Genomic DNA, 17,445 nt, shown 5'->3' with positions numbered 1-17,445 from the left:
GTCGAAGTTGCTTATATGAGGCTGTTAACAAAGGCAAAACATCGGATGTCGGGATGCAGAGCTAGGCCATTCTCATTCATGAAGCCACGGGTGACTGAATTGCTATCAAAATTGCCATTGCGTAGGTCAATTTACGTGTCTATTTTGGTGAGAGTTTCCCAGAAACTGTCACTTCAGTTCCTTCATGTTCTCGAATTGAATATCATTTACCAGTATATGGCTCCCATGACGGTACTTAGCACAGTACTCCGATCGCGGCGATGGCGGTCTCTTCGTGAATCCATGGCTGCCGCCCCTATTCTAGGACTGTGGGCACTGACACGTTTCCAAAGATGCATCCTGATTGAGGTCTGCCTGTATTATTTCCAATGAACAAAGTAATGATTTGCGTTCGCGACAGATACGCTGCGCTGCTGCTGTGCATGTCTCGACAGATTGTTGCCTTCACAGCGCCTGTCACGGTGATAAAGACTTGAAGACGTTCCGTCGTGCCGACGAAACTACCATTCTGTCCAGATATCGAAGAACCCATCCATACCTGTTTCTTTGGAGTATTATTGATGCCCCTGCCAGTGAGCATGCATGCTTGGAACGTAATCCAGCTGTGAAGAATGGCTTGAACTGTGTATCGTGGCGTAAGTCGTGTTTGTCCAATATGTCATCGCTAGCTCAAAGTTGTAACCACGCAGCGCTTTGTGGACGCATGCTGATAGCTGTTATGTGCATCGGACAGGGGTAGCTTCGCATCTCATCGGCAAGATTGGATCTTTGGATCTCCTCATATGCATCTCTCGTCGTTTTCCGCTCTTGCATGTTGACTTTTGTTGAGTATGTATAGGCTTTGCGAGCATGGTCGTGACCACGATGGTGTGGCCTCCCACCATAGGTTTGGGGAAACTCTGGAACGTCGGTGTTGGATGAGGCTTTTTCATGATCGGAGTTACAGGTTCGTCTTTTCTACACGTGCCTTGCTTGGAGCTGTCGGCCGACTCTGAGGACGATAGCAAACGTCCTTCGCAGAGCATTCGACATGGAAGGGCAAGAACAGAGGACTGTGAAGCAAAGCAAGATGCATTGTTCCAGCCCACACTCCCATCGTGAACGGAACCATCTGTGCTTTGTGACTCCTTTCTGCCACGAGACAAATTTCAACTGCTCATTCGCAGGGTCCAAATATGATGCCCCAAACAGTCTTCATCAATGTTGCCGACGCCACTAGTACTCTGTACGCTCAGGCTCGAGGTAGAGCTCGACTACCAGCATGCCGCAAGAATAGAGAAAGTGACAGTAATAGCCAAAGCATGAGAGGGTACTCGGGGTTCGTACGACTGAATCCTCGCTTCTCGGTTTCATTCAGCGCTTATGAGCTGTACTTGGATTTCTTGGAGATAGATTTCTGTGCAATGATCGCACGGCCAGTTTAGTGCCATCGGGAGGTTTGGCCGGTGCCGCGGGATCGTGACTACCCTGGCGTCTTCCAACACACGAGGCACTGCTCAGCCCCCTTATAAGACTGACGGATACTCTTCTCAATTTCTGCCCTTTTATCCTCCTTCCTCCATCCAAAACGTCAACATTCGGCGGCCATGGACGCACTTAAGAACATCCTATCCCCTCTGGGGATGAACACAGGCGCTATCCACGACACCTTGGTTCGTCTCCAGCCCAACTCTCGTTCGGGCCTGCGCTGAATCTGTCGATTCGAGTAGAAGCTCGTGGTCATAGGTGGCACAGTCGAGACGGCACGACGGGTCTCTGTATCAGCGTGGAATGGCTTTGTCGACTGTGAGAGTACCTGCCCGTCCTGAGCCACGGCCATCTTGACGCTTCTTCTATTTTAGCCTTCTTTCTCACAGCCCACTTCAGCGAAGAGGACTATCCGTATGACTGGTGCGTCGCTTACGGGCCTCAGGCGCTCTATCACTTCAATGACATTTGTATGATATCAGGTTAATGAACTGGCTGTCTAAGGTATGCTGTAATTGGTCGCCATACCCTCCATACTGATCCCGTCCCGTATAGCAACCGGCCTGGGGACGTAGTCGGGAGTTTGAGATCACCACACGGAGTGTGGGCCGTAGTGGGCTCAACTCTTCAACAGCCGGGGATCTTGATGAAGACGAGGAGGAAGACGAGGATTCCCTCGTTCATGGGAAGCGCAAGCGCAAGGTCGCCTTCATGCCAAGCTTAGGTCAGTGACTCGATTTCCAATAACAGGCATCTCGACCCTGACCCAACCAACAGACACGACACATACGATTTACTACCGAGGACATTGGCTGAGAGTATGTAATTCCGCTGGCTACCTCCCCCAGTGCACTCAACCCTGGGGCATAGATAACGAGAACGAAACGCTATCCCGACTACGGCCACGGTTCATCACTTAAGATTAGGTATGATGAAATTGCTTCCGTCTACATCGGATTCGCTGACTGTATAATTGATGATGGTGACAAACAGTGTCGTCGCCCGTAATAATGATATCCTCAAAAAGCTGGTGCTCGAAGCCAAAAGGGAATACGAGAAGGACGCTGAGCATCGTGTCCACATCTTTTTGGCTGACACGTACGTTTTCGGTGGCTTTCTCCACTCGAAATGAATGAATGCCAACTTCTTCATATCAGAACGTACGTTTGCTGGCGATGGAACGGGGCCCGGCAGAAGCGTCCGATGAGCTCCATTGTCCTACAACCCGGAGTAAAGGACATGCTCCTGGCTGATTGCAAGGACTTCTTGTTCTCGGAGGAGTGGTAAGTGCGCTGTTTGTACATTCATAGATCCTTATTCACCACGATCGGTTAGGTATGCTGAGAGAGGTAATCACGATATGCATTTTCGACTGGTGATCAGTATCTCACACCGCTCGTAGGTATTCCATTCCGAAGAGGATATCTATTACATGGTGTCCCCGGAAGGTCGGTCTAAATATGTTCACCTTCGCTGCTTCGATGGGGCTAAATGTGTTGAATTGACAGTGGCAAGACATCACTCATCCATTCGCTCGCTGGGGAGCTTGGTCTGGACATTTATGTGGTCTCGTTATCATCGAAAGGGTAACTACAACGTGCGATCTCCGAAACTCTGGCTCTAATGGACATACTTCTTCAACAGCATGAGCGACAACACACTGACGACATTGATGGGTTATGTTCCGTCTAGGTACGTAAACCCTGACCTTCGCTGCAATTTGATGATTATGCTTACTCCGCCCTGCAATAATTGTAGATGTATTGTACTATTGGAAGACTTAGACGCTGCATTCACACGTTCAGTTAGTCGTGATGCTACCTCGACGGGGGCGCCTACCTCGTCGACCACTGATAGCACGGCGACTACGACATCGGAGAGTAACAATGAAGGCTCTACATTGAGTCTAAGTGGATTGCTGAATGCTCTTGACGGTGTTGCAGCAGCTGAGGGGCGGTACGTTCCAGTCACATTTATCTTCAACCTATCTCTTATTTCTATCTTGATAGCCTATTGTTCGCCACCACCAATCATATTGAGCGACTTGACCCCGCCTTGAGTCGACCTGGGCGTATGGACGTCTGGGTTAACTTCACCCATGCTACGAAGTGGCAGGCGGAGGGCATCTTCAAGTGCTTCTTCCCTTTCAAACCCACCACCGCCTCTACTCCCGAAACCCCCAAAGACACATCCCAGAAGAACCTCCCTCTCCCCAAGAAGAAGTCTACTCACGCTATCCCCCTCTTGACTGAGGAAGAGATTTCAGAACTTGCTAAACGCTTTGCAGAGGCCATCCCGGAGGAAGAGCTCAGCGTACGTCATCTTCCCCGCCTTCTCGGTATTCTCGGTGTATTCGAACTAACGATCGGGATCGTGACAGGTTGCCAGCCTGCAAGGGTACCTGCTGAGGAACAAGACTCGTCCACGCGAGTGTGTCGAAGAGGTAGCCGAATGGTGTGTGCCTTCCCTTATCGATCTCGAGAGATGATGGTGACCGATGTTATCGATTAGGGTGAAGCAAGAGCGTGAGACCCGCGAGAAGCTCAAGAAGGAAAAGGCGGAGGTTCGTTCACTGTGATACCGGCTGGCTAGATGGGTTCTGACAGGTTTCGTTAGCGTGAGGCACAAGAGAAGAAAGAGGCTGAGGAGAAGGCAAAGAAGGAGGTTCGTTTCAGTTTCCATTCCATGTTGTTGATGATCGTACTAAAAGTGATGTACTTGTCTTTAGAAGGCCGAGAAGGAGGGCACAACGACGACGACGGAACAAACAGAAGAGGAGAAGGAGAAGGAAGCCAAAGAGGTAAACGTGCCACAGACAACCTCTAATCCTTGAGTTGCTGACATTCTGTTGCGACTGAAAGAAGGAGGAAAAGGAAGCGAAAGAGGTTAGTTTTGACAACGTCGTATCATTCTATGCTGTACTGATTGCTTTATCTACAGAAGCAAGAACGCAAAGAAGCCAAAGCTAAGGCCAAGAAAGCGCGCGCTGAAGCTGCGAAGACTGAGCCTGACGCGACTGCTACTACTATCGACGGAGTGACTGCTGAGCCATCATCGAGTGAGACGTCCTCAAGCTCTGAATCCGACAGCACCGGGAACGAAGGTGACGTTGAAAGCGTGATATCAGAGTCAGAGTCAGAGAAGTCGCCCAACCAAGCCACGCCGGAGGACAAGGAGAAGTGGGTAGCGGTCAAAGGCGAAGCTTCCCCTCCTTCCATCACCCCTTGACTACTGGTACCTACATTCGACCGAGACTTACCTCTCGAAGAATACTCACCTCACCATCTTTGTTTGGGATTTTTGCTGTTATGTCGCTCTCGTCTCTCCTTCATTGTAACATTTCTTCACTGGCTATTCTCAATGTGATATATAGAACAATGCAATCCATGAACCATTCGCAACGAATATATAGTTGCTTTAATCGTTATCATCTCGTGTGTTCATGCAAATCATCTATAGAAGCTGGGAGGTGCAAACACAAAGCAGGACAATCTATCTATGGACGAACTATGATGACTTCAAGCTGACATCAGTCAAGATTTTGAACGCTTCCTTGTACGCATCGAGTAGTGCTTTCACTCGAGCTCGCTCAGCTACTACTGCTTCGTCTTCGTTGAGCAGATCAGAGAAAAGCTCGGGTTTGTAGAGCGATGCGACCAGCCGATTCTGTACCTGCTGCGAGGTGAAATTGACGAGGAAATGCATGATTGCCTTGGGGATCAGATCCTGGATCGTTTGTCGTACAATGCCGAAATACGAAGCAATGAGCGAGCGAATGAGGGAAGCTTCCATCTCTTCCCTTGGCGTTAAGTGGCCACTTTCCGAAGACATCTACCAAAATAAATAGAAATTGTTAATTCAGTTATCAAACAAACCGAGGCGACCGAAATGAAAGGTTGGTTGAGTGTAGAAAAGGTATCCTGACTCACAGCTTCGATATGCTTCCCTAAGCTCTTCATATCATACGCCGCATTATTTCCATCCATACTCCTCTTTCCCGCCATCAAACCTGTTGACATCGACGGGTCGGCGCCGGAGACGTCGCGTCCTGTCGGGACGACGCCACCTCCTCCACCTCCGCCAAGGGAAGGTCCGTTAGGCCCTCCATGGGGTTGATGGCTGCTGGACGCAGCCAGCGGGCCAGGTCCATTTTGCCCAAAGAAGTAATTCAAAAATGTTTCACGGGCTGAAGGGGGTGACGTTCCAGTACCTCCTGGATGAGCGGAATAAGCACGATGGGGGGGATGATGTGATGATGACTGGTGGTGGTGATTGTGCTTTGATCGATTGAGCGCCGTTGTTGCGCTGACTATGGATTGGGCAGGCGTCGTTGACCCAGTCGTCCTGGCTCTGTCGTGTACAGTTGAGGAGACCGATCGTCCGTCACGGGATGGAGGCGCAGTCCCACCCGAAACACCGTCACCATCTTCAGATGTATCGTCTTCATCCTCAGGCGCAGATCTTGTCCCATTCACAGGCTCAGTAGACGAAGGCTATTGGCGCAACGGATTAATCAGTAACCGGCACCGCAGTATAATTCAGGCAGAGATAGAGAGTGAATTGTGAATTGGCTACCACGTACCCGGGGGAGTATCTGTTGCCGGGGCGGGTTCTGCGCTTGTTGTGCGGCTGAGGCGGACCCCGAGATGAATGCGGGGTGATTCGTGTTGATGTAGGCAGCCTGAATCTCTATCAGACTCTGGGCATATTCTGATGTTGGTCCGAGCCGTTCACGCAACAACTCCGAAACGACTTCCACCAGCTGCGCATGTAATCGTGGAAACCGTTGTAGTTCCTATAATAGACAAAGTGTAATATTAGCAACCACTCGGACAGCACGTATTTATGGCCTTGCCTACTCACCGAACTAGTACAGTTATGGCATATCTTAACCAGCTCCTCGTAGACCAATTCCACACATCGCAGCGCAGGAGCTTCAAGGAGTTTAATTTGTGGCTTGACAAGGAGATCAAACGCTGCTTCGGGCACAAACAAACTCGGTCTTGGGCCGGTTGAATTTCGAATTGCTGTCCTGATGTCTTGATTATCCAGATTCTGTGTCGAATCAATCGAGGCTAGGGCGTGGCCGAACACATCATTGAAGATATAATATATCCTTGCGCCACCGGAGAGTTCTTTCGTAGATATATCTACGTTTGTGCCCTCGATCGATGACACGTAGTCTCTCGCAAACTGGGTCATGAGACGGAGGATCAGGCCACCTTGCTACATCGCAGCTAAGTCAGCAAATGCTGTACAGGCGCGGAGTGCTAATAGCATTAAGTCCTGTGCTAACCTGGTTTTTGTCCCCAAAGATAGCAGAATCTCCGAATGAGTTAAGTTCCTGCTGTGCCTGGCCCATAAGAGTGTTCAACCGCGCTTTCATATCCGGTAGCTTGTCTCGTATGTGATTCATCAGGACCTGACACGAACAGTTAGATCCCCCTGGAACTACGTAGGCAAAGGCGTACACACCTGGTTGAGCGTCTTTGCAAGGTATTGCGTCCCGTTCTTATGTGCGATATTACGGTACGCGGGATGATTCTTGAAGAACTCGGCCTCGGTCTCTCGAGCGTCCCCCATACTCTTGCTAAGGTTGATATCTTGTTGACTTCGATTCACCACGCCAATAAACCCTAGTTTCAGCGGATACACTCGACCGGTCAGGATATCCAGAGCGTTCGTCCCGGCGTCCATCAAGTCCAATTTCGTGAGGACACCAATCGTTCGACGGCCTTGGGGATCGACCGCTCGAGCGAGTTTAAGTGATTCAGAGTTCGCGAGATCGACATTGGCGGGTGAAACGGCGAGAATGACACTGGATTCCTTGTGAAGGGAAGTCCATTCGAGAATGTCTCGTGCTCACCTGTTAGGCTTCGAAATATAGTCCGATACTAACGACCGAATCTGCCGCTCGATGTCACTCGGCTGATCGCCCACAGGAATCTTCAAGAACCATCGAAGTCAACGATCATACAAAGATACGACGACGAACCTTTGTCAATCCAGGCAAGTCCACCAACGTCAAGTCCAAGACATTCGGGCTGTATATCCTCAGCGATATGGGTAGTTTACTTATTCCTTTATTCTGGCCAGCCACTCTGAATGTCTCTTGCTGGATTTCATTCCGTATCTCCTCGAAGTCAGTAAACCGCTTGTCTACATGCAGAAACTGCCCCCATTCCGTCACCGGTGGTGCAGCGGGCGAGGGCTCAGCGGGCAGCGGTGTGTGGATAAGCTGAAGGACCAGGGGTCTTCGTGTTACGATCCCTGAGCCTCGGGGCAGGAAATCACGGCCAACAATACTGTATTCTCTTGAGTCAGCACTAATACAACCCCGAGATAGATCACAAAAGCACATACGTTTCCAAGACACTTGATTTGCCCGCCGACTGGCTACCAACCTATACATCCCGGTCATTATTACCTGAACTGAATAGTAGTTTCAATTGGCACATACGACAACCAGCTGGGGCATATCCAGCTCTCCGCCTGCCATTCCGACGTCATTTTAGCCTTTGTGCACCCGAGCTGCCAACTCTGGCTCACCGAGATTGCTGAAGGTGTCCTGTAGCTTGTTGACTAGCTTGATGAGGTCTGAATCCATGATTGAGGAAGAAACGGGCAACCGTCGTAGAAAAGATTCGGAGGAGCTTTAAGTTTTAACTGTCACCAAGAACGCGTCCGTGCGGCAGGTGTAGGCGTGTCGTTCCGGCACAAAGGTGGTCCTTTGATTTGATCGCGATGCTTGGGATGAAAGGCAGTTCCCCCTTGTTAGTATACGGCCTCCGAAGACGGGAAAAGGGAACACCGGCGTGAAACAGAGTCTAAATCATTCATTCGCTGCACTTGACGAGAGTTATTGCATTTCTGACCGTGAGACTATATTTATGACTGTGTGAATCACAGAGCGTGCCATGGCAACTTTTCCGACACGTCCATAAATAAATGTTCAAAAGTAACGGCATTCTAGTTGTAGACAGCACACGCTCGGAATGCGGTCACAAATTGCTATCCACGATACTCTAAGTATGCTAGCTACGTTAGATGGCCTTGCTTTTCACGAGTTCTGTATTTCGGTTACTATTAGTGTCGAATGAAAGAGATATATACAGCGACACTCACGTTCAACTTCCGCGATCGAACTAAGGAGAATGTCCCGTTGAGTCTTCTCATCTTTCAAGCTAGCCAAAACCTTCTCGATAATCGTCTTGGTCAAGTCCGCTTGTTCGCTCTCCTTCAACTGCTGCTCGTAGCGAACCCAGCTGTCCAACACCGACTTGACCTCAGAAGCAAGAGCGACCTTCTGCTTCTGGACGAAGACCTCCGATTCAAGTTGAGCAGTTTCCTAAGGCGCCATGGGGATGAATTGGGAGGTTCAACATAGATAAAACGGAATGGGTACGTACCTTGGAGAGAGCAAAGAGACCTTCGGTCAGGGAGACGACATCCTTCATCTGGTTGACGGAATCAATGCGGTCTTTGACGGTTTGCGTGTGCTCAGCACGGGCACTAGCCAGGATATCTCTAATCCGTCCGATTTGCGTCTCAGCCCACTCCTTGTACGGTTCCCTTATCACCTAGCGTTAAAAAGTCAGAACGCGTGAATTGATGTTTCTACATGCATGGCAGCAATGCACCTTCGCAATATAGGTGAAGAGAATCAATGACCCGGCCAGGATGAGCGACTCCTCGTTCAGCACGTAGAGCTCCTGCGAGATCGCGGTGGCGACCAACCCCGTTCCGAGAACGGCAGTGCCGGTTTTCGTGATGAGGTTGGGGGACGAAGGGAGCTTGTTGATGATCTCCGAGGCGCGTTCCGCGGGTGGTGGTGGGTTCGACGACGTGGCCAAAGAGCGACTGCATTCCAACCGATACTCTTCAGCTTCATGAATTTATGATACTTGTAGAACATGCTACTGACACATGAGGGGCGGCAAACAACCGCGGGCGAGCTGGAAACGGTGAGTTCAGTATACGTCGGTGAGTAGGAGTATCCGCTACTCACCCGCCACCTTCAGAGAGTTGAGGGCAATTCTGCCGGCCATTCTGGTTTTTGCGGTCGAATGAAGAGGAATGGGTGTAATGCGTGGGAATGCTCCGACCCCGAATTCACGCGAAGTGAAGCCTTCGGCTGAGTCTCGGCGTTGGCCGCTGAAAGTCCCACAGTCAGTAACCAAATCTCACGGTCAGATTTGCAGGCGTAATCGAAGTTAGTGGTCTCGCCATGCCAAATCGACTTCGAATTCGGGGCTACACGTCGTTGCTATTCCTGCCACGTCCTGATCAGTCTAGTCTACAAAGCCTGAAAGTTTCCTCAAATCTAAACTAAGCCACGATGTCTACTTCCTCCGCACCGGACACCACCGAGTTCGAGCGCATGCTCAGATGTGAATCCTACCACGCTGGGGATCCGTACATACGCAAGGTTGCCGACGAACAAGCCGTTAGACTCGACGAAATTAACGCAGAGGCGGATGTAGCGCGCCGAAGCGCCCTACTGAAGGATTTCTTCAAAGTTGAGGGCGATGAGGCAGAGAAGAAGAAGGCGAGGGTGGTCATCGTTCCGCCTTTCTTCTGCGAATATGTAAGTGTCTTGTGCGAGTTGTATGATGGCATTGATGAAGTGGTAACTCTACAGGGGTTCAATATCACCGTCGGCGGAGACCTGTTCATCCATAAGGGCTGCACGATACTCGACGTCGGACCTGGTACGTAGCTTACGACCAAGCCACTCCTGCTGCAACTGACCGCCGCATCGTCCACGCAGTACGCATCGGAGCGCGCACACTAATTGGGCCAAACGTCCAAATTTACACCCCTACGCACCCCCTATCACCGGAGGAGCGCAACGGCTTGGACGGACCCGAAGCATCTAAACCAATAACTATCGGGAAGGACTGCTGGGTCGGAGGCGGTACAATCATCCTCCCAGGTGTGAACATCGGAGATGGCGTTACAATAGGTGCTGGGAGTGTCGTCACAAAGGACGTAGAAAGCAGAACGGTCGTGGCGGGGAACCCTGCCAGGTTCATCAAGTCCATTTGAGTTCTAGAACTTATTGCTCTTCTCACAATAGTTGGCACTCCGACTAAAATCAATGAAATGAGTGCCTTCAACTTGCAACCACCATATCTCTGTTGATTCGTTTGACTTGATTTCTAGCACAGATTCATTGTAATACCTGTCTGCATTGAGCCCAACCGTTTTCTCAAATTTCTACTGTTGAATTTGGCGACCTTGCCATGTCACGAGGAAGGCTAACCAGCCTATCTGCGTACGTAGCACGGGTTGCCTAATCTCCGAATCTCCAATAAGCACTTTCAGCCGTGACCTACCTGACTTCGTCTGAAGGGGCACTGAAGCGATCCGTCTAATATTGCATCATGCATGAACCAAGTGCTCAGAAGTTTAAATCAGCGCTAACGGCCACACACCGTGTACTACAGTAGTTACAATAGTCGGTATGATACATTTGTTGTCCCATCTCGAAGTCTGAACCGAATAACGTATAAGTAAAATCGGAAAATCGGAATGCTCATTGTGGAGTTTTCTCAGAATGAAACTGGTCTTCTTCCTCAGCTGAGTCTGTACGCCGAGAACGTCTTCGCTGCTGCTGCCGCTGTCTCCGTCGAAGCCTGAAGCACATGAACGCGAGGATGACGAAAACGGTTAGACCCAATCCCAGGCCAACTGTGAGTCCCACAGCCTGTGCGATGAGATTCGGGTGAACACCTGATGATCCTGATGCCGAAGGCGAAACGGATGGCCCATTAGATGATGTTGGCGCTATGGTGAATGTTGGAGGAGGCATAGACGGGGGAAGAGTAACGCTTGGAAGAACAGAGGACAGAGGCAAGCTATTTTCGGGGTAAGTTCCACGCCCAGTCATGAAGATTCCGGAGAAAGGTGGACGCAAACTCACTTGTCATCGGAGACTGTAAGATTGAACGTACCGATATCCAGCCTTCCTCCCGAGATGAAAGTGATGGTCAACTGCGTTGTGTCAGCTTCGATGAGATTGACGCCGCCGAGAAGAGGAATAGAGGTGTTGATCGGTTGGGTGATGACCGTGCCTCCAGCAGACAAAGTGAAGTTAGCCAACGCTGAAGAGAGCGAAGACGTTGTCATGAAAAAGGCGGAGGCTACGGATGTAGTTTTCATTTTTTGGTTAGTATCGGAGTATCGGGGAATTGAGATCCTCAGACTGCGTACCTCTGAACCGAATGAACATCTGTGGGATGACGCTTCCTTGGGCAGGAGACGGTCCATCGGTCGTCACAACGCTAATGCCATCGACGTCGACAACTCGCCTGCGTACGCAAGGGTATGAGGTGTCCCAGTCAGCATTGGAGCCGTGATCTAGCATTCATAGACACACTCACCAAGCACCTTCACAATCCGCTCCAGTCACATCGCAGAGGAACGGGGTATACACTACCTCCGGGGACGTGTTGCCTATTGTGATATTGCGAGCTGCCTGAACTCTGGGGATCAGCGCAAGCGCCTGGAAGACGATAAACAGAGGCACGAGCCACCAGCTTTGGCCAGTGATGATGGTCGATCGAGCCCTCATCCCACGTCGATACACCCTGTAGAGTGCAAGGGGCGCACGAGCAGGGCTCTGAGCGAGCTCGACTGGTCGAGGTAATCAGGTTCCCTGCACGTTGCCACGGACGACACAGACGCCCGATCCGCAAAGTGAACGTGCTATTTCGAAGCAGCGCTCAGCATGGTACTGGTATCATATAACCCCAGTAGGCCCGCAGAGTCCACAGGCATGGTTCTTGGCGACTGGAAAGGAAGGTTCTGAGCCGTGAGTTTGGTATGATGGATCATTGATGAGTTTGTCATCTGACATTCCTAAGGTCTTCGTACTCATAGATGCATGTCAGGGTATCTCCAGGGAGAGGTTCTCAATACATACCAGAATTGCGCGCATGCACGAGGAGAGGCGGGCGCGTTGACGACCAAGCGTGACCATTTCGGGAACGCCACTAGTTTCGTACAGGTATTATGCAACAGAAACATAATTCAATCAAGGTACGCCTGCTTCCACATAGACGGGTAGCCGATGGGAACCTGGAATATGGGTCTTCCAGCTTCCATGCCCAAGTACCAGTTCCATCTACGGACCAATTATTCTGATCACAATATCCACGGCGAAGCCCATACATTGGACAGTTTACATGATGAGACTAATACCAATCCTCCAGTGATGTGCTGATGCCGTAGAGACCTGTAAAGATACGTTCCAGCACATCGTGCATTCCTCGCATCCGGATGTTGAGCGTGGTCCCGGAGGGGGACTTAAACAGTACCTTGGGGAGCAGATAAAGGATAATGAGCCCAGCGAATGTGTTGTCGCATCAGTTGCGTGACATATCTCGCCTTTCCTATTTCGCAGTCAATAACCTCGTTACCAACTTCGTATCTCTTGATGACAGGTCCAAGGGGGATGAGGTGGTGATGTGGGTCCTTGATAGATACCAGTATCCTGAACTCGTAACCTAGATTGAGGACCAGGGTGTTCAACGTCAACGTTCGATGGGATGCCTTCGATAACTGCTGTGACTGTACATTCATACGCCCCCGCCCCCTCCGTCCAGCCAAAGATCGAGATTTGGAAGAGGCAATCATAGACAGGCGGACCATGCCATTCTTCATGGAATCACAGCCTCGCCCGATGCTGAATGCAAATGGCTACACCTTGTGGTCAAATATCAATGTGATGATAAGATACAGGAACAAATCATCTACTTTGCGATAAATCGCTCAGCGAAGGGGACTTGATATGATGTCTTGGACCCGCGTGATGCCTCGTCAGCAGTATATGATCTCAATTGCATAGTTGAGCTTGAGGCATTTCAGATCATGGCCTCGCCATCTTTGCCCTCGGGAGTTGGTCATGGGGACCTTCTCCGGTAGAGTGAACCTGGAATCTAAAGAGGGGGAGGGAGCCGCCGAGAGTCATGCCCTTTAGATAGATGATGTTAATGTTCCACTTCGAGAGGATACTGGGCATTTGTCCGCTCTTCCCAGACACGCAACTTCAACGCCGTCCCGTAGGCAAGATTCCTAAGTCGAGGCAATCAATGAGCCCAGACGATTCTGAAGAATGTAGTGGTATCGAAGGCGAAATAGGCCAGTTTGTTGTTTGTGTAATCGTTGAGAAAGGATTATGACAAGTCACTGAAAAATATGGACCCTCGAGTCTTTCGTCGGACAAGTTGTTCGTCCAAGAGTCCATGGAGCTTAGGGGAGTTTCTCCACCCATTTTCAGTCTAGGGTCGGTAGATCATGGATGTGGAAAGCAAGAACATACGAGTCGCGCGACTCGAGTCAGAGTACGGCGCCGGCCCGGAGCTTCGTTCACTATAAACGCTCAGAATCATCAAGCCTTCTCTGATGGCCACTGACCGCGTCCTTAGTATACAATCCCACGTCTCATATGGCTACGTCGGGGGCAAAGCAGCCGTATTCCCCCTGCAATGTCTTGGCTTCGACGTTGATGTATGTACCACTGATCTCCCTCTAGAGATACTCCTAACTTGCACCTCTTAGATAATAAATAGCGTCAACTTCTCGAATCACTCTGGTTCGTACAAGAGTCTAATATGGGGTCGTGCGCTCATTTTTTTGGTGTGACTTAGGATATGGCCGATTGGGCGGGACTCGTACGACGGCGGCAGAGCTGAAGTCGATATTCGATGGGATGAAGCAGAACGAGCTCTTGACGCAGAAGCGGCTTGTCACCGGTACGATCCATCGTCTTTTCACAAATTACCATGTCGGGTTGTTCATTGCTCATTGTTCCAATGTAGGATATGTGCCTGGAGCAGAGGGCCTGTCAGCCGTTCGAGATCTTGTTCGGACACTCAAGGAAACTGAGCCTGAACTAATCTACGTCCTAGATCGTGAGCCCAGTCCTTGCCTAAACCCACGCTTGAAAGGAGACTCATGGAATGTTTTTAGCTGTGATGGGCGATGCAGGGAGACTATATGTTGCACCCGACGTCATCCCCGTCTATCGGGAGATGCTCTCGCTTGCGACCGTTATAACGCCGAACTGGTTCGAAGTAGAGTGAGTACCCCGCGCTGACACTCGCTGCTACCCGAGTGTCTCATAGTTTTGCTAGAACGCTTACTGGCGTGGAGATGAAAGACACCCAGTCGCTCCAGCAAGCCTTCAAGATCCTTCACGAAGAGTACAACTGCCCGAACGTCGTGATGAGCTCGATACCGCTCAAGCCGTGGCTCGCGGATATCCTACCGCCGCCTATACGCCCCACTCCAGAGATGGAGAGCCCTAGTGGTGAATACCTCATCTGCATTGCTTCTTCTGCTGCCAATACGACTGGTACTGGCGAATCATCGACGATCTACGCACGATGTGTGCCGTTTATCTCTGGGTATTTCTCCGGAGTCGGGGACATCTTCTCGGCACTGCTCCTTGGTCACTATCTCACCAAGAACGTTGAAGCTACACCTGAAACGGCTTTGCCAGTCGCTGTGTCGCATGCACTTACCAAGACGCACGCGATATTAATTAGGACCCATGAGCACGCGCTTACGCTTCCCGAAGATGACCTGCATGCCACAGATGATGAGAAGGATCTGTCAGAGCCGTTGAGAAAGACGAGGCGGATGAGAGGAAGGGAGCTGCGGGTGATACAAAGCCAAGATATCATCCGTCAGCAACTGCACCCACAAGCTGGTGCGATAGAAGTATGGGAGAACTTCTGGAGTCTGTAAACGCTAGAGATCAGGGTATCTGTGTATCTATAGTTGGTATAACATGCTTAGACTTTAGATCTTAGAGATGAAGCCGTTCGTTCCAGCAACTGTATCATTGACGTCCGATGCGATAGTGAAGAAAGGTAGGTGAAAATACAGAGAGTTTTGTTTCTACTAGTTCTCGCCCCTGTTCAGTTTATCCAGAGATCGAACACCTTGCTCGAACCATTCTTCTCGCGTTATCCAGAATTCCTGGCGATTCTTCATGATATCGGCGAGAACTGCTCCGCCAAGGAAGACCATATGTTTCCGGCGTGGAGGGTCTTCAATTCTGATCTTAAATTTCTGTAATTCAGTGATAGGTTAGCGTTAGACTCCACGCCCCAAGCCTAGAGCAAAAGAGCCTACATTCAGGCGCGAGGGGTCGCCACCCAGGACTCGGGTGAGGTATAGCTGTTTCATTTCTTTCTCGAGGCGACTGGGGAGGCCAGGATACATGCTAGATCCACCAGACAGGACAATGTGTTTGTAGAGTTCGCCACGGATATCGACGGCGGCAGTCTGGATCGTTTGGAACAACATTTCTTTATGCAATAGTTGAGCAAGATGTTGCAGTGTAAACTTGATCGAGAGGGAAAGCGTACCCGCGACTCCTGGCTGTTCTACATCAACAAGATGTGGCTGGAACATACATTCTGGTGCCTCGAAGCGTTCTGAGCCGACTTTGATTGTCCGTCCATCCGGTAGCTAAGACAAAGCGTCATGCGCACTACCCACGGGGCAAAGTATAGACCTACCGTGTAGCTTTCTACAAGAACCGTAGTCTCTTCCGAGAGCCGTTGGTCCATATCCAGATCATAGCTTAAAACCACTTCGTTAGATGAGCCTCAAGACTCCATGATGCATTAATAGCACCGACCTGACGTAGCATAATTTCTCCTTGATCTCTCTGACCGTCTCGAAGTCCGCTGTCCTGTTGAACGCGTAGCCGCGCATAAGCAAGAGTTTGATCAAGTATCTGGTGACATCTCTTCCAGCGATGTCTAATCGCCTTGTCAGATGAGGTAATGCGAATCCATCGTATACGGGGACAATGTGAGTGACACCATCGCCAGAATCGACGACCACGCCCGTAGTGAGACCTGCATCACGGTGAGTTGTGATCGAGCGTAGGCATACCGGGTTTGATGAATCACGTACCTTGAGCATACAGCGTCAACACCGCTTGAATAGCGACATATACCCCGTCAAAGCCATACTCCTCGAACATAACCTGACACATCCTCTGCCGATTCGCCTTGGGATTCATGGGCGGCTCCGTCAACAGCACCTTCCTCCCTGCCGGGTTGACTTTCAGCTTTTCATCAAATGTATAGTCCCACAAGTGCTTCATATCCTCCCAATTGCGCACGATACCGTGTTCCATCGGCTGCGTGATTTGGAGGTAGTTGCGATTCTCAGCAGCCTCGTCCCCGATCATGATATCCTTGATTACAGCGCTGCCAACGCGTTCTTCAGCACGCAGGATGGGCCGACCAACGATTGATGGGAATACTGTTCAGCGATGAAGGCGCGCGCACGACGGAGCAGATCATTAAACTATCCGCGGAATAGTAGGCGACTGCTTTACCGTGTTCTGGGAAGTTGGAACCTGCATAGCCAACTTTGACGAACTGTGAAGAGAAATAAGATTTGGATATTTCAGTTCAAAAGCTTCTCGTACACCAGTTCCATTGTCGACGACGATGGGCAGCGACGGGTCCATGTTGTAGATGAGTTGTCTCGATAGAGCAGTTACCTCACTGCGCGCAGGCTGACAGTTGTGACATGTCACGCCCTCACCCTGAGTGCTTGTCGCTCCTTTGCAGACGCATGGTTGGCCAGCCTGGCTGCCTTTAACCCAGACAGAAGACTATAGGTTTAAAAGAACAGAACTTTTACGCTTATTTATCACACAATCTACTGACAACCTCCATAGAAACTTGGTTGACTTCCCTTGTTCGACTTTCCAGGGATCAAAGACCCACCACCTTGTAAACTTGGTCGATGGTCGTATCACGGAGGTGACATCACGTCAAGTTCTATTCCTCGGTGTTATACACTCTAAAGTTGTAGATATGCACAGGAGAGTTCGTAAAACGGGCAAGCAGAAAAAGAGAACCAAAGGGTGTAGGTATACTGGTTCTGTCCCAATCCAAAGTGTTGTTGATCAGAGCGCGGGGATATATGAGGCGTGGTGGG

At 50.3% G+C, this 17,445-nt stretch overlaps 7 protein-coding genes across 7 annotated transcripts; 3 read left to right on the top strand and 4 right to left on the bottom strand.

Moving 5' to 3' along the window:
* Positions 1–1,586: 1,586 nt before the first annotated feature.
* On the top strand, positions 1,587–4,695 carry PC9H_006828 (uncharacterized protein; the record flags this gene model as incomplete). Its single annotated transcript, XM_036776367.1, has 21 exons — positions 1,587–1,652; positions 1,710–1,785; positions 1,842–1,890; positions 1,950–1,971; positions 2,023–2,191; positions 2,245–2,285; positions 2,338–2,393; positions 2,461–2,565; positions 2,625–2,750; positions 2,803–2,816; positions 2,870–2,915; positions 2,976–3,053; positions 3,112–3,159; positions 3,226–3,423; positions 3,477–3,780; positions 3,848–3,921; positions 3,979–4,030; positions 4,084–4,131; positions 4,196–4,267; positions 4,329–4,352; positions 4,408–4,695. 21 exons carry the CDS (start codon positions 1,587–1,589, stop codon positions 4,693–4,695), a joined length of 1,956 nt encoding a protein of 651 aa, XP_036632386.1.
* A 279-nt stretch (positions 4,696–4,974) lies between these two features.
* Positions 4,975–8,074, bottom strand: DNM1 (Dynamin- GTPase protein; the record flags this gene model as incomplete). The annotated part of the gene is made up of 11 exons (XM_036776366.1): positions 4,975–5,298; positions 5,397–5,960; positions 6,050–6,262; positions 6,331–6,693; positions 6,764–6,889; positions 6,943–7,285; positions 7,334–7,413; positions 7,463–7,772; positions 7,831–7,871; positions 7,928–7,959; positions 8,017–8,074. The coding sequence occupies 11 exons, from the start codon at positions 8,072–8,074 to the stop codon at positions 4,975–4,977; spliced, it is 2,454 nt and encodes an 817-aa protein (XP_036632385.1).
* Positions 8,075–8,510: 436 nt separating this feature from the next.
* ATP4 (atp4 subunit B of the stator stalk of mitochondrial F1F0 ATP synthase) lies at positions 8,511–9,515 on the bottom strand (the record flags this gene model as incomplete). The annotated part of the gene is made up of 6 exons (XM_036776365.1): positions 8,511–8,536; positions 8,593–8,815; positions 8,877–9,047; positions 9,108–9,327; positions 9,392–9,422; positions 9,476–9,515. The coding sequence occupies 6 exons, from the start codon at positions 9,513–9,515 to the stop codon at positions 8,511–8,513; spliced, it is 711 nt and encodes a 236-aa protein (XP_036632384.1).
* A 290-nt stretch (positions 9,516–9,805) lies between these two features.
* On the top strand, positions 9,806–10,515 carry CAS9 (putative O-acetyl transferase; the record flags this gene model as incomplete). The annotated part of the gene is made up of 2 exons (XM_036776364.1): positions 9,806–10,178; positions 10,238–10,515. 2 exons carry the CDS (start codon positions 9,806–9,808, stop codon positions 10,513–10,515), a joined length of 651 nt encoding a protein of 216 aa, XP_036632383.1.
* A 490-nt stretch (positions 10,516–11,005) lies between these two features.
* PC9H_006824 (uncharacterized protein) lies at positions 11,006–12,043 on the bottom strand (the record flags this gene model as incomplete). Its single annotated transcript, XM_036776363.1, has 4 exons — positions 11,006–11,327; positions 11,393–11,612; positions 11,683–11,780; positions 11,853–12,043. The coding sequence occupies 4 exons, from the start codon at positions 12,041–12,043 to the stop codon at positions 11,006–11,008; spliced, it is 831 nt and encodes a 276-aa protein (XP_036632382.1).
* Positions 12,044–13,875: 1,832 nt separating this feature from the next.
* BUD16 (putative pyridoxal kinase) lies at positions 13,876–15,222 on the top strand (the record flags this gene model as incomplete). Its single annotated transcript, XM_036776362.1, has 6 exons — positions 13,876–13,980; positions 14,032–14,065; positions 14,121–14,225; positions 14,292–14,384; positions 14,443–14,551; positions 14,607–15,222. 6 exons carry the CDS (start codon positions 13,876–13,878, stop codon positions 15,220–15,222), a joined length of 1,062 nt encoding a protein of 353 aa, XP_036632381.1.
* A 156-nt stretch (positions 15,223–15,378) lies between these two features.
* Positions 15,379–16,969, bottom strand: ARP2 (Arp2/3 complex subunit, actin nucleation center; the record flags this gene model as incomplete). Its single annotated transcript, XM_036776361.1, has 8 exons — positions 15,379–15,549; positions 15,613–15,788; positions 15,849–15,951; positions 16,002–16,065; positions 16,124–16,346; positions 16,405–16,758; positions 16,835–16,877; positions 16,928–16,969. 8 exons carry the CDS (start codon positions 16,967–16,969, stop codon positions 15,379–15,381), a joined length of 1,176 nt encoding a protein of 391 aa, XP_036632380.1.
* Between the last annotated feature and the right edge of the window lie 476 nt (positions 16,970–17,445).

The sequence above is a fragment of the Pleurotus ostreatus genome (genome assembly GCF_014466165.1).
Source record: "Pleurotus ostreatus strain PC9 chromosome Unknown scaffold_4, whole genome shotgun sequence".
In the NCBI taxonomy this organism is placed as follows: domain Eukaryota; kingdom Fungi; phylum Basidiomycota; class Agaricomycetes; order Agaricales; family Pleurotaceae; genus Pleurotus; species Pleurotus ostreatus.
This window is presented reverse-complemented; position numbering and strand designations above follow the sequence as displayed.